The 13,932-nt window shown below is 39.5% G+C and overlaps 1 protein-coding gene across 12 annotated transcripts in view; it reads right to left on the reverse strand.

Moving 5' to 3' along the window:
• The window catches only part of FOXP1 (forkhead box P1), an 837,055-nt gene that overhangs the window by 115,681 nt on the left and 707,442 nt on the right, over positions 1-13,932 (reverse strand). The window contains exons 1-2 of one of the 12 annotated variants that reach the window (XM_056524625.1): positions 9,679-9,775; positions 8,853-8,964 (exon numbers count right to left, since the gene is read on the reverse strand). The exons of 8 other annotated variants lie outside the window; for them this stretch is intronic. Coding sequence is in view for 1 of the 4 variants with exons in the window: in XM_056524622.1 (XP_056380597.1) it covers positions 6,437-6,496 (60 nt within the window). In the remaining 3 variants the exon portion in view is untranslated. Of the gene's footprint in view, positions 1-6,436; positions 6,578-8,852; positions 9,338-9,678; positions 9,795-13,932 lie in introns of those variants that run through there. 3 more of the 12 variants (XM_056524626.1, XM_056524624.1, XM_056524622.1) reach the window with 3 other exon arrangements.

The following is a 13,932-nucleotide window of genomic DNA, read 5'->3' on the forward strand; positions in this document are numbered from 1 at the left end:
GAGCATGCCCAGGCATTGTAAGGAGGTCATACGGGCACGTGGAGGCCACACATACACTAGTGAGACTCATTTTGACTTGTTTTAAAGGACATTACATCAAAGTTGGATCAGCTTGTAGTGTGGTTTTCCATTTTGATTTTGGGTGTGACTCCATATCCAGACAGCAGTACATTTAACCATGTAAAGATGAAAGTATTTCATATGATTAGTTCATTCAGATCTAGGATGTGTTATCTTAGGGTTCCCTTCTTTTTAAGCAGTGTAACTGATGACTAGAGGGAAAAGGCAAGTGGTGCAGTAAGTAAGATGACGAACATGGAACAAGATGACATTACATATACTAAGTCATCTTTCCTCAATGTATTATTTCTAATTTAGGCGCTTGGTTGACTTCTACTCAGGCAATGAAATGTGGAAAGATAAGTTTAAGAAGGGGAAGGGGGTTTGAATGACTCTTCACGTTAAGGTTTGCAGGCCCTTCTTAATATCCATAAAGGAAAAACCCATCTAAGAAAATACCTAGAAAATCATTGTACCCAATTTTTTGAACCCCCCTTCAAGCAAGATTTAGAGATAGTCCCTACCACCAAAGGGCAACGTGAACTAGCACTAGCCCATAATAGCCCACACTTTATTACCCATTACTACTGAGGTCATTAGCAACAAGAATGATTGTCCTGGTCTTAACCTATTGATCATTGTAACTGCTATCATTTAATCCTGTGTTGAACGTCTCTAAAGCAGCTAAGGGCACACCAGAGAGAGTGGTTTATTGTGGAGAAATATAGCCAGGCTTTGGAAATTACACTTTGATTCATAAAATCTACCCAGTGGTTTAAATCAATAGTATTTAAAACAGTCATGTAACTTCTTAAGTAGAACTCTCTAATATTTATGACTCCCATACTGAATGTACTCAGTCAAAACTAAACTTCATATTAATACACAGACTGGCACTCTCTGCAGAACCCTCCATGCAAGTATTTGATTCAGAGGGGGGTGAAGAAAAAAAAAAAAAAGGGGAAGTTTTGGTAATTTCTATTCCTCTTCCTCATGTTCATTTGAATTCACAGCTGTTCAGTGCAAGAAAGTATCGTGTCTGCCCGATTAGTATTTCTCGCCTTGGTCGACAATAAAGCTGAACCACAAATTTGAATTTAAATCTGTTAGCCGTTCAACATAAAAAAAAAAAAGTATACAGAAATGAATAGAATTCCAGATGAATCATTTCAGACATCAATTTTTGAAAGGAATCAGATACAACCCCCCCCCCCCCCCATCCCCAATGCCCCAACCCCACAACAAGCTGCCTTTAGGGATCTGCAATGCAAATTATACTATTAGTAGACAAGTTAACCCTTCTGCTGCCAAGAAAGAAGGCAACAGACTGCTCTAAGGGCAGAGCAAGTGTTAAGACAAGGGGTTAAGTCTGTGCAGTACATGACCATTAGAACTGTTCATCTAGACTGTAGTGGTTGATAAATGTTTTAGGTAGTTCTGGGAGGCTTGCTAAGGGAGAAAAAAAATTGGTCTACTAAATATTAACCCCTTTATATTAACCAGCAGAGTTTATTATAATGTACTATACTACTGTGTAAGTAACTGTTCACACGAAAACATTCAATGCCAATATGCAAGATGTTGTCACAGGATACAGTGGCATCACTAAGTGGTCCATGACACGCATGAACCCAAGGGTATCTAATGTTAACAAAGAAGGCAAAAAGTTTCATAGCATCACATTTAGGAATCTCAAAAACAAGGAATTACTAGTGCCAAATGTACAACAATGCCAAATTGCAGTATATGCCATTCGATATTTACCTTCAGATAGCACAATGTGACAATAGTGGACTTGTGGGCATTTACCTACTAGAATTTTAAACATACAATAGAAAAATCCATAAAAACATCCATGAATGACCTGTGACCTCTCAGGTACCTTGTAGGATACATGGGCCTTAATAACAAACACAAACTGTGTAGAAATGTCACATGAAACTTTTCGACCAATGAAATGTTTGATTGTAAATGTTGAACTTGCACTTGGCATAATGAGATTCAAGGCACACATGGGCCTCAACAACACTACAGCCAATGACCAAACTGGTTATTGAACTCTCCATGGTAGACTTGTTCGACCACTGTGCAGCGTAGTTTGTTGCCCCACAACATCGGTGTAGTCTCAACTTAGAGGGTACCAGTGAATTCTTAAAAGGTCCATTGCTACACCTGGCCTACCAAGGCAACCATTTTGGGCATGTACATAGTAGAACAGAATTTGTCAGTTAACACAAATTTATCAGATTTATCACGTTATCATGTATCATGATAAGTCAAGAACAATGCTAGCTATGTAAAACACCCACACAAAAGGCTATCACATATAAGGAACAATATTAGAAAAGCATGAGTTTCTATATGAATAATTATTCCTAGATAGTATGAAAATGGAACGTGTCACGGCACAAAGTCTCTTGACCAAAAACACCACTTATAAGTACACCAATTCCAAATCCACAATTTATTGCAAATTTTACAATGGAGTTTATTTTTTTTCCTTCTCTCCCCTTCATCTCCCTCCCCTACCTTCCCACATGGCAAGATTCATTAATGTAAATTATAAAACTGCCTGCAAGTCATTCGCCTGCTTCTCACAAAGCCCTTTTTATGTAAATAAAAACTGTTCTCATTTACCGAAACAGGATTTGATATAATGTGGGAGGCGGTTATGATCAGGTTGGGCAGAGATAGAATCGTGTTCTTCGTCTCTCGTGCGGTTCACTGGGGGTGACTGATGCCCCTGATCTTATCTCTCAATTCGTATTCATTGCCAGCCTTCAGCTTACCTGCCAGGTTAATTGTTTTAGTGACAATAAATACTCCATTCCATTGCTCACAAAATATGAGGAGGCTCGGAATAATTAAACCCTGTTAATATCAGACAGTCAAAGACTTCAATAAATAAATGTTTTATTATTTTTAAAAATTTTCACTATTTAGGTACTCTATCTTTTCCCTTCTACAAATCTTGGCCCTATATTTCTCTAAAAAAATATTAAAATGAGAAAAAGATCCTTAGGTTCAATTATAATGCTAATAAATGAAAACACTTGCGCTAAAATTACCAGCTGAACCTAAGTGCTCTGCATTTATTTATGGTAATTAGAAAAACATTTATGTTAATAGAGTTAAAAAACAATAGATATTTTTCACCTCGCGGAAATATCTGACTGAAGATAACATTACACTTTTATACCCCCCCCCGCCCCCGGTACAAATGTGTAATGTCATTTACAGCTTTGATGAATGAGCTTGCTGACCCCCCCCCCCCCCCTCTCTGTTTGCTCTTTTAAGTTGTAAGGAGCAAGGTACCAATTCATCAATGCCATAGCGGGCAATATTACCAAAGACTTCCCTAAAGACTTTTTTTCAAAAAATAAATGAATACATACACAAAATAAATAAATAAATACAAATAAACAAATACATGAACACAAATAACACAAAACAATATTAAGTGAAAAAAAACTAGTTCGTAAAAAAAATGATAATGAAAAAAAAATATATATATATATTTGGACACTGATTCCAAACTTTGGTGAAGCACCATACTCCGAGATCTGGATTTGCTTTAGAAGTGTGGCTGGTCTCACCTATTACAGACACCTCTGTCTATAGATCACAGTCAAATACCAGATTGCAAATTACATTCTAATGAGAAAACATCAGTGGAATCTTTGACAATTTTGCCATTCACTGATCTACTACTAATGAAGACACTCCAACCAGTCAGCTCTCTTGGTGTTAAAGGTCAGAAGATGTTAAAAAAGATTTTTTTGAGATATATACATGGCTATGAAAAAAAAAAAATCAAGGCCAATGGAAGACCAGTAAAAGGCTTTTCTACAAAGTAGTTTGCCAATTAAAGTGATTGTACAAAGAATTGTCATCTTGGATGGTACATAAAAAAAGCGAGATAAATTAAACTGCCACCACCGTAACAGGTTAGATAAAAATCTAAATTTAATGTATTCTGTCTTGTGTCATCTTGTTTTGTCAAGACATGAAAAAGAATAAGAAAATACAAGGCAGAGGAAAAAAAAAAAAAAACACAGGAGCCCTTGAGATATCACAGATGACGACCTTTGAGATGCTGTCGGTTTACCCTATTCTAGGCTATTTGCACAACGATGTCTCAGATTTAAGGAACTGATAGACCTCAAAGAACCTAAGCGCAGTTCATTGTTTAACAGGCAGGTTCCATCTCTCACCTAATCAATGGCCGTCCAGTTCTTCACGTTACAGGGATATAATGAATGACAACTACATTTGTTACTAAATATTCATTGCGACTGTGTTTTCACATTGTGAACTGGGGAACTGACTGCATGAGAGGTCAATATCTGTCACCCGGGGTAAAGGCCCTGGAAGAGGACAGAAGGATCCCAACTCACTGTGTATGTACTATCCCTCCTTTTAGGAAAATATTAAAGAACCCCCCCCCCCCCCCCCCCCCAAAAAAAAAAAAAAAGAACAGAACAGAAATAAAAAATCTATAAAAACGTAATTGAAGTCTGTGCCGGGGAAAGAAAACAAGTTTCCAGTAACCCAAGTCTGCACTCCATAAAACAAACAAACTGCGTCCTAACCAGCCAAGTCTGGACCAAACAATAACAATTTTAACTGATGGTGTCAGAACTTTCCCACAATCTCTCCGTGCAGGTGTTGTGTGTGTATTCCCCTCCTCTAAGCCTCTATTTATTTTCCTAAACTAGAGGAAAATCAATAACTTTGAATGCATAACAGAACATTTGTTACAGATTAAGACATATTAATGGAACCAACTTAAAATAAACACAACTCGGGAGCGCAAATGGTTTCATCAGTTGGGATAAGAGAGGGGACGTAACCTATTGCTGCCTAGAGTTCTGCAGTCCTCACTGCCATCTATTATGGCAAATAGTAGTACTGATGGTGTATGAATATGCAGATGTAGCAGAGCTGAATTGGATATTCAGCATTGGGATATATTAACAGCTATCTAGGGTTGGACATAGGTAAAACTAATGCATTATTTTAAATTACATTATGCAGCCTGAAGAGTTAAACTACTGTTAAATTTGACATAGGAAACAGATAGGGAGACATGTAAGTGCTATATTAGAGCAATGATAAAAAATAAGTCATTTAGAAAAGGCCTGACCATTTTAAACACCACCGAAGAAAATTATGCAGCACAAAGAGTTAAATAGCTCAAAGTACTTAATCTGATATGGGAACTAGATTGTGGGCCCCAATGGAAACATAACCTCTCTATGTAATGCTTTGAGGAATATGTATGCACTATGATAGCAATGGTTAAAAATATTAAGTCACGAAGTCCAGCCCAACCACTTTCATAACCCCCAGGCCCAAGTCAGCACTACAACGCACCTTCTTAAAAAGGTATATGACTCTATTCTACAGAGTAACCAAACCCCCTCCCCGTTACCTGGTGTAATACCACAATACATTGCCCAAAAAGTGTTCTGAAAACAGATCATCAACCTGACTTCACCAGCCTGGGCCGCTGAGCTACACAACAGTAACAGACATCACACAGGTGACACAACAGGCGACAATAAACCAGAATTTTATTGTGTCTACTTTCTAATTATTTCAAGGCCTCAAGAACAGAGCAGCCTGTAATAAAAAAGTCTATACAGTCAGACTGCCTTAAGACATTTCGAGTGTGAGCGGTAAGGGTTCAGGTTCTTCTCCACATCAGAAGTCTGGGAACTTTGTGTTAGTTTGTTATGGTAAACACTGCACCTAGTGTTAGGGTAAACAATCGGCCCTTCCTCTTTTTGAAATTTTATTACTTTTTTTTTTTTTGTAACCACTGATGATTTACTGTGTTACCAACCCTGCCAGATTATGCAATACTGCTTTTAGGATGCCTCATGAGTCACACTGCATTAACCCAGTAAGAACTTTGCCCAGAGTCCCCTCTAGATTCTCTACAGTGCACAAACCTTTTATGTCCTGACATTTTCAGCACCAGGGCCTGGAATACAGGCAAGAGATCAAGAGAGGCATTTACCGTCCAGTTTATCACTCAACACTTTGATATTTTCTACATTAGGAAGAGACAGCATGCAATTGTCATAGGACTGCAGGTAAACCATATTTGTTTCAATGCAAAATATTCACATTTAATTGTCATGCATCATGACGTATCAGACCATAGGTACCAAAAAGTCATGGAGAGACATCTACAGGCAAATGGATAGACAGATAAATAAAATATATAAACAAGATAGACAGACAAATAGATAATTTAGATATAAACCCCTTTCCTGTTGGAAACATCATAACAAAAACAACTGGCAAAACTATTGCTTTGAAATGACAATGTTTAAAATTCAAAATAAAATAAAGATTATATATATACCCCAATGCTGAATGTTTCATTCCATGCTCTGGAAAAACAGTAATGGATCCCCGTTTCCATGACGGCAGACACAAGTTCATCAAATAATGTTTTCTTTTCACACTTGTGTTGTTTTTTGTTGCCTGGCCTGGGATTCCTCTTACAGCCCAGCTGGAACTTCACCAATGAAGCAGAACCTACGCCAGAAAGGGCTCAGTAACATAGCAGCATGTTTGATCAGATTTGCTTTAAATCTAGCTCAGAAAAATTATAATACATAAGTAAGAAGTATTATGGCAGCTACTACTACTACTACTATTTCTATTACTACTATTAAGTCTACACACGGGGGGGAGTGTGTCCAGATTTGGGGAAGTTTGTTACCCGAAGAGAAATTAGACGCTGTGTATAATGATTATAATTATATATATATATATATATATATATATATATATATATATATATATATATATATATATATATATATATATATACACACACACACACACACACACGCACACAGATGTAAAAAAGCTGAGTTGGCATGACTCCCTGAAAAGTATATATATATTTTTTTACTATTTTTGCTTTTTCAATAGACCTGCAGGTAAATCTACTGCAATTTTAAGCCAGCGACTTATCATCAAGACTCACATGAACAGATGAATGACTCTACTTTGATCCATCTACACACACATGTATACATTACAAATGACATGGCATATAAAGCTACAGTTCAGGGGATGCTCTCATAAAAATCCTCTACCAGTGGGGCTATGGAAAAAATAGGAAAATTTCTAAACTACATTAAGAACATGAATACAGCTGTACTAGATCAAACATGCATGTAAATTTAGAGGAATCTTTCATGTCTCACTACTGTTAAGTAGGCTTAAAGGAAGCAAAACTGTAAAATAAATAAAATAAATCAATTATATATATTATATATAAATAAAAGAACCCAAAATCAGTTGCAGGGGAAAATCTGGTGTTATACTATTTATACTTTGGTTTATGCTTTCTATGGCATCGTAACTGTAGGCAGCATGTTACACGGCTGTACAGTACATAAGGGCTAAAAGTTATTTTTGTCGGTTAAACAGACCATTTGCATGCTGTACTGAAATGCAAACCTGTGCTAAGTGGCAGTTCTTGAACTCTACAATGCCTCTCTATATTAAAATGATCCAACGTGCTGCGGTCTCTGCACACTCACAGAAGAAAGCCTTTGTAGATTAGATCAATGTGACCTCAAATCTTTACACTTCAGGAGAAAAAAAAAAGAAAAGAAAAAAAAAAAAGGATGCAAAAACAGACACAGTAGATAAAAATAGTTATGATGTCAAAACCGCTTTGCAATATGGTACCAATGGGACAGAATAAGTAGATTGTGGAAATACCCCCTCTAGCTACTTGTCTTACAAAAAGTCATTGGGGGGGGGGGCTACCTGAGTATCCGCTATGTGTGTGGGTAAACTCCGGGCTCTAATTTCCTTCACCTTTTTTCATGATTGCCCAATGACAGGTGCTGGCATTCTGCAGTTTGACAGGCCGCTACACAAATAACTGGCTTTCCTGAGAGGCCTAATGCTTCGCTAATGAACAATAAATCAAGTTTGATTACAAAGTGTCAGGCCAATGGGCTCTCAGTTAAGGGCTCATGGCTGGTGAGAATGGCTCCGCTCAGGTCTCTGTTACCAGTGCTAGAAAGCACAAATCAATCCAGGAAAAAAAAAATATTTATATAAATACGTAAACAAAAAATAAATAAAACAAATAAACAAACAAACAAAAGCCGTAACGGAAACATTCTAACAACTATATTATTTTCTTGTTTTGGTCAAAATCTGATTATTGTTCTCCGCACTATTACACAAAGTTCCTGCATCAGCAACAGCAGGAAACAGACGCTGTAATAACCCTTTATCGCCCAGAAGCATCAAGCTGCAAATTTCCTGCGGTGGCTATGGAACAGCACTAAAAGTGTCAACAGCAGCAATACCAACTGTAAGAAGCAATGTTATGGCAGCGGGCAGGAAAAACAAAAATACTTAAATAAAGAAAATAAATTAATAAATAAAATACAAAAAGTACACTTGCATGTTCAGCATATGGTATTATATAAACTGTGAGCACACCCTTTGAGATATGTCTGGTTACACACAGCCCAACATAAAGGGAAAGAGAAAAAAAAAAAAACACTCCAGCCAAGTTTTCAATGACTTCATTGTTGCTTTGCAAGTGGAGAAGTTAACTACTGCAATGCCAATTCCCACAGAGCACATGGTAAAACATCAACATTCCCAAAATGCCAGCTGTCAGATACACCCACCTGCTGCAGTGGGCACATGTGCCAGCACAGTGTGGCAACACAGAGGGTACGTGTTGAAAGAAAGAAAAAAAAAGAAAAAAATTCAAGTCCGGTGTTTTAACTTACCTCTCTGTCCCTTGGAGTTCCCTCCCCAGATCAAAAGAAATCTTGTAAGGAGCAATGAAAGGACTACGTTGCTGGCTTGACACTGAGAATTACCTCCATTTAGATCTGGTTACTATAAGATTTGACCAACACAATTCAGCAAGGGGAAAAAAAATGAATATCAACCACTTCCTCTACGTCACGAGACAAACATAAAAAAAAAAAACGTCTCAGATAGGGGCTTGACAATCAACCAGGACAGCTCAATACGAGAGTGTCGACGAGCCGCCCTCAATAACAACAAGCGTGATCGACACCGACCGACGTCAAAAGAAAGAAAACCCCCAGGACGAGTGAACTCTACGGACAAAAACAGGAGCTCGCACACATCGCGGCAGGCACACACGTGGAATTAGAAGTGCACACGCTACCGCCGGGTTTCGGAAATTCGATAACAGCAGCTGATAGAAATTAAAGACATGTATCTGAGAAGTGGTCGCTGTCAGTTGTTTTGTTAAAAGCCCAAAGCTGAAGACTAAAAGGGGAGGGGGGTTCAATGAGAGGACGATAGGGGATAGGGAAGAGGGAAAGGGGGGGGGGGGGGTGAGACTTGTTTAAAAAAAAAAAAAAAAAAAGAGGATCCTTAACAAAAGGGAGAAAAGCTACAAGGAGCAGTGACCGGAATTCTTGCAAGGATCCCAGGCAACTTAGAAAACAAAGCTCCCTCGACACAGAGCCGAGAAGGCAGCTGTATACTTTGCAGACAACAACAACAACAACAGCAACAAAAACGATCCTGCCAAGTTTCACAGGAGAAAATTACAAAATCAATTGCATATTGACAAACCTGACAAACTCCATTTAGCTGCCACCACAAACAAGAGAGCTGGGGCCCCGGAGAAGAGCTAATAAGCCTTATTGTAAGGAGAGCCTTTAGTTTCCTCAGGTTGTAGACACATTGCACGGGTGGCTCATGGACTGACAACATGCAAAACCATCCTGACAGCCACGCCTTTCTCAACCAATCACAACCAGCCTCTAAACATAATCAGTTCAAACACCCAACACAATGAGCCCTTGCTTTTTTTTTTTTTTTTCCTCCTACTGGCGGCAGGTGAAAAAATGCATTTGTCTCTAAAGCAACTAGGCTTAATTGCTGTTAAACCTTTGACCTGACCAGGCTTGTGGCAGCGTTCTGAAAAGGCCATCAAACGGGCACACACTCATCCTTAATCAAACATGAGAAGGAGGAGAAGCACTTTTTCCCCCCTTTATTATTATTAAGGGTGGGCTTTCTAGAGAGTGTAGAAGTTTAACCTTTAGATATAAAAAAAAAAAAAAAAAAATGGCTCTGGAAATTAACCCTGAGCAATATTTACAAATGCCATCTTTGCTGCAAAAAACACAGAGCGACGACCCCCTCCGGGCCGCGGCGCGCAATACGTGAGACAAACACGAAGCAACTAAAATGCTCTCAAGGGCGCGAAACATTTGTAAAAACAAAATAATAACAATAAAGAAACAAAAATAAATAACAATTTTCAAATACTAACAAGAACAATCACAAACGTTTACTACATTCAAAAAGTTCCCCGACTTGTGGCTCTCCAGCTGTTACACAACTACAACTCCCATCGTGCTTGGCTGTCTGGGAAGGATAGGGGTTGTAGTTTTGCAATGGTTGGGAAACACTACATGGAGCTGAATGTAGTCTATTGCATGCCTCCCAGGTGTCCCTCTTTTAGGGAACAGCCCCTTCTTTTGACCCAAGTCCCTTTTTGCTCCTTACAAGTACTACTATTTTGGAACTTTTATACAATGAACCTTAATTGTTCCTTTTTGACCATCCAAAAAGTCAGAACTTGTGAATAGAGCCTTATAATCATAGGGGGTGAAGTTTTCCTATATTTCCGGCCAGGCTTACAGTTTCTGGCTGATAACAGGGAGCAATAGGATATCCAGTGTTTCTTAACCAGTGTGCCCAAACATCCAAAAAGTTAAGGCTTACAGTGTTTCCCAGCTAGTGTGCCTCCTGCTTTGCAAAACTACAACTCCCAGCATGCCCGGACAGCCTTCGGCTGTCCGGGCATGCTGGGGGTTGTAGTTTTGCAACATCCAGAGGCACACTGGTTGGGAAACACTTCAAGTACCAACTTTTTGGCTGTCCGGGCCTGCTGGGAGTTGTAGTTTTGCAACAGCTGGAGGCACGCTGATTGAAAAACACTACGAGTCCCAACTTTTTGGCTGCCTGGGCATGCTGAAAGTTGCAGTCTTGCAACAGCTGGAGGCACCTTGGTTAGAAAATGGTTGGGTTGTATGCTATTGTTCCCTCTTATCAGCCGGAAACTGTATATTGGCAGGAAATATAGGAAAACTCCACCCTCTATGATTATTATGCTCTATTCTCTATCCTGCTCAGCTTTTTTTTTTGTCTCAACCCTATTTTCTTATAGATTGTAAGCTCTTGCGCCCAAGGCCCTCCCCTCCTTTGGTTTGATTTGACGATTAGTCTGCATTTCTGTAATGTCGGATTATTGTTTGTATGTGGTAGTACTGTCGAATATATTGGCGCTATACAAATAAATATTAATTGATGCAGTGCTATTCCATTCAGCCAAAAAAATGTAAGCCCCCTAAACGAAAGCCATGACATTTTTCAGCCTTTTGCTGGGAGTTGTAGTCTGGCAACAGCTGCAGGCACACTGGTTGGAAAATACTGGCTGAGTGGTATGCTCGTATTCCCTGATATCAGCCAGAAACTATAAGATTGCCAGGAAATATAGAAAACTCTACCCCCTATGATTATTAGGCTCTATTTACAGAGCGTTGTTGTGGTATCTCTCAGGGGTACATGTTGGGGACTCCCTGACACTTTGTGGCATACATCATATATGGACTCCCATCTTAGAAAAAAAAATAAAAAAATTGTAAACTTCTCAGTGTTCCCTCCCCCCCCCCCCCCCTTCCTATTTTGTCTCAACTCGATTTTCACGTAGACTGTAAGCTCTTGCGACCAGGGCCCTCCATTGATTTTATTTGACAATTTGTGTGTATTTCCGTATTGCTGGAATATTGACTGTATATGTGATATGGTGCTGTAGAATATGTTGGCACTATACAAATAAATATTATGTGATGCCGAGTAGAGATGAGCAAACTTACAGTAAATTCGATTCGTCATGAACTTCTCGGCTCGGCAGTTGATGACTTATCCTGCGTAAGTTAGTTCAGCCTTCAGGTGCTCCGGTGGACTGGAAAAGGTGGATACATTCCTAGGAAAGAGTCTCCTAGGACTGTATCCACCTTTTCCAGCCCACCGGAGCACCTGAAAGCTAAACTAATTTATGCAGGATAAGTCATCAACTGCTGAGCCGAGAAGTTCGTGACGAATCGAATTTACTGTAAGTTCGCTCATCTCTAATGCCGAGCTATTCCATAGAACATAAAAATATAAGGGGGGAGATTTATCAACACCTGTACAGTGGAAAAATTGCCTCGTTGCTTATAGCAACCAATCAGATCCCTTCTTATATTTTTAACATGGCCTCTGCAAAATGAAAGTAGTGATCTGATTGGTTGCTATGGGCAACTGGTCAACTTTTCCTTTGCACAGGTTTTGATAAATCTCCCCCAAGGCCCCTAAACCAAGGCTAGAGATAAGCACATTTATATAGTTGTACTGGCCCTTTAAAAAAAAAGCCGAGCAAAAAGGGGTTAAGAGTCAGGGAGAGAAGCATCTTTGTCCTCTGGTGGAGACAAAACAGAGGGCAGGGTTACTAAATCCCATCAAGTTGTAAGATTCCTCCCCCTTTGGTTTCATCCTTCCTCGTGCCCTGAGCTGTAAGAAAAGTCCCAGAGTGGCAGAGACAGGAAGGCGAGGCGGTGGTGCCTCTATGGGACTCACCTCAGGAGTTGTTTGTTTGTTACAGTTGCCTGATAAACAAAAGACAAACAAAAACAACTTCAAACACGTCCCTGTAGTGGAGTGTAAACGGTAACCACTCCAACCCGTTCTCCCATATGCCTCGCCTGTCAGGGCTTTATTGTAAACACATCTACATATTGTTTTGTGTCCATCTGCTCTGCTGCTGTTGTCTGTTTGCTTTAATAGTTGTTTTTCGTCAGATAACTCCCTCTGAATGGAGTAAAAACAAGTGCGTTATATTGGTGTACATCCCGTCAAACCTCTCCAAGAGACCACCTCTATGAGAAGACCAGATTTAGCATGATTGTTTAGTCCACCATGCGTTTTGCATAGAGGACAGTCCAACACCCCCCCCAAGAGAAGACTCAAAAAGCTTTCACTGTTCATTCTTTTCTATGTTTCAACAGTAGGAATACACAGTGCTAGTTTAACCTCTTCCTTGCTGCAAGAAGATGCAACAGGAAGGCTAAGTTCACACTGCGGAATCTCCGGGCACTAGGACCACGCAGACTTCATTGCCATCCCCATAGATGACAATGCATTTCTGGGTGGATCTTTTGAGAGATCTGCTCAGAAATGCATTGCCATCTATGGGGACGGCAATGCAGTCCATGCGGTCCTAGTGCCGTCGGCTCGATCTCCGTCAGAAATTCTGCCTGGGACTAAGCAGTGTGAACCTAGCCTTAATGGTCTATTCACAGTTCTGAATTTCTGCTTGTGGAATTCTGCCTTAAATGAAAGCCCATAGACTTCTATGGGATTCCGCACTCCCATTCACAAGCGGAAATTCAGAAGTGTGAATGGGAGTGTGGAATCCCATAGAAGTCTATGGGCTTTCATTTGAGGCAGGATTCCGCAATCGGAAATTCTGCCCTGTGAATAGACCCTGAGACACAGTGGTACAGGTGGACAAGGGGGTGCAGTTTGGAAATGCCCCAACAAAAGTGCAAATATACTGCATATTTCTATCATATTTGTGGTGTCTGATGCAATGCATAAGTAAACAAATGTGTGCTGATGCAGCCGTTTTTGTGTAAATCTCAGCAAGCAGGCGTTGTAGCTGTTTTCTGTGTTTTTTTTTTTTGCAGTTACATTGAAATTTATTTTTTTTTTTTTACTGTTTTTAACAAGGGAAACGTTTTTGCCACAATTGGAAAGTACTTGAAGCCAGATGTT

This window comes from Hyla sarda, chromosome 6 (genome assembly GCF_029499605.1).
Source record: "Hyla sarda isolate aHylSar1 chromosome 6, aHylSar1.hap1, whole genome shotgun sequence".
Classification (NCBI taxonomy): Eukaryota; Metazoa; Chordata; class Amphibia; order Anura; family Hylidae; genus Hyla; species Hyla sarda.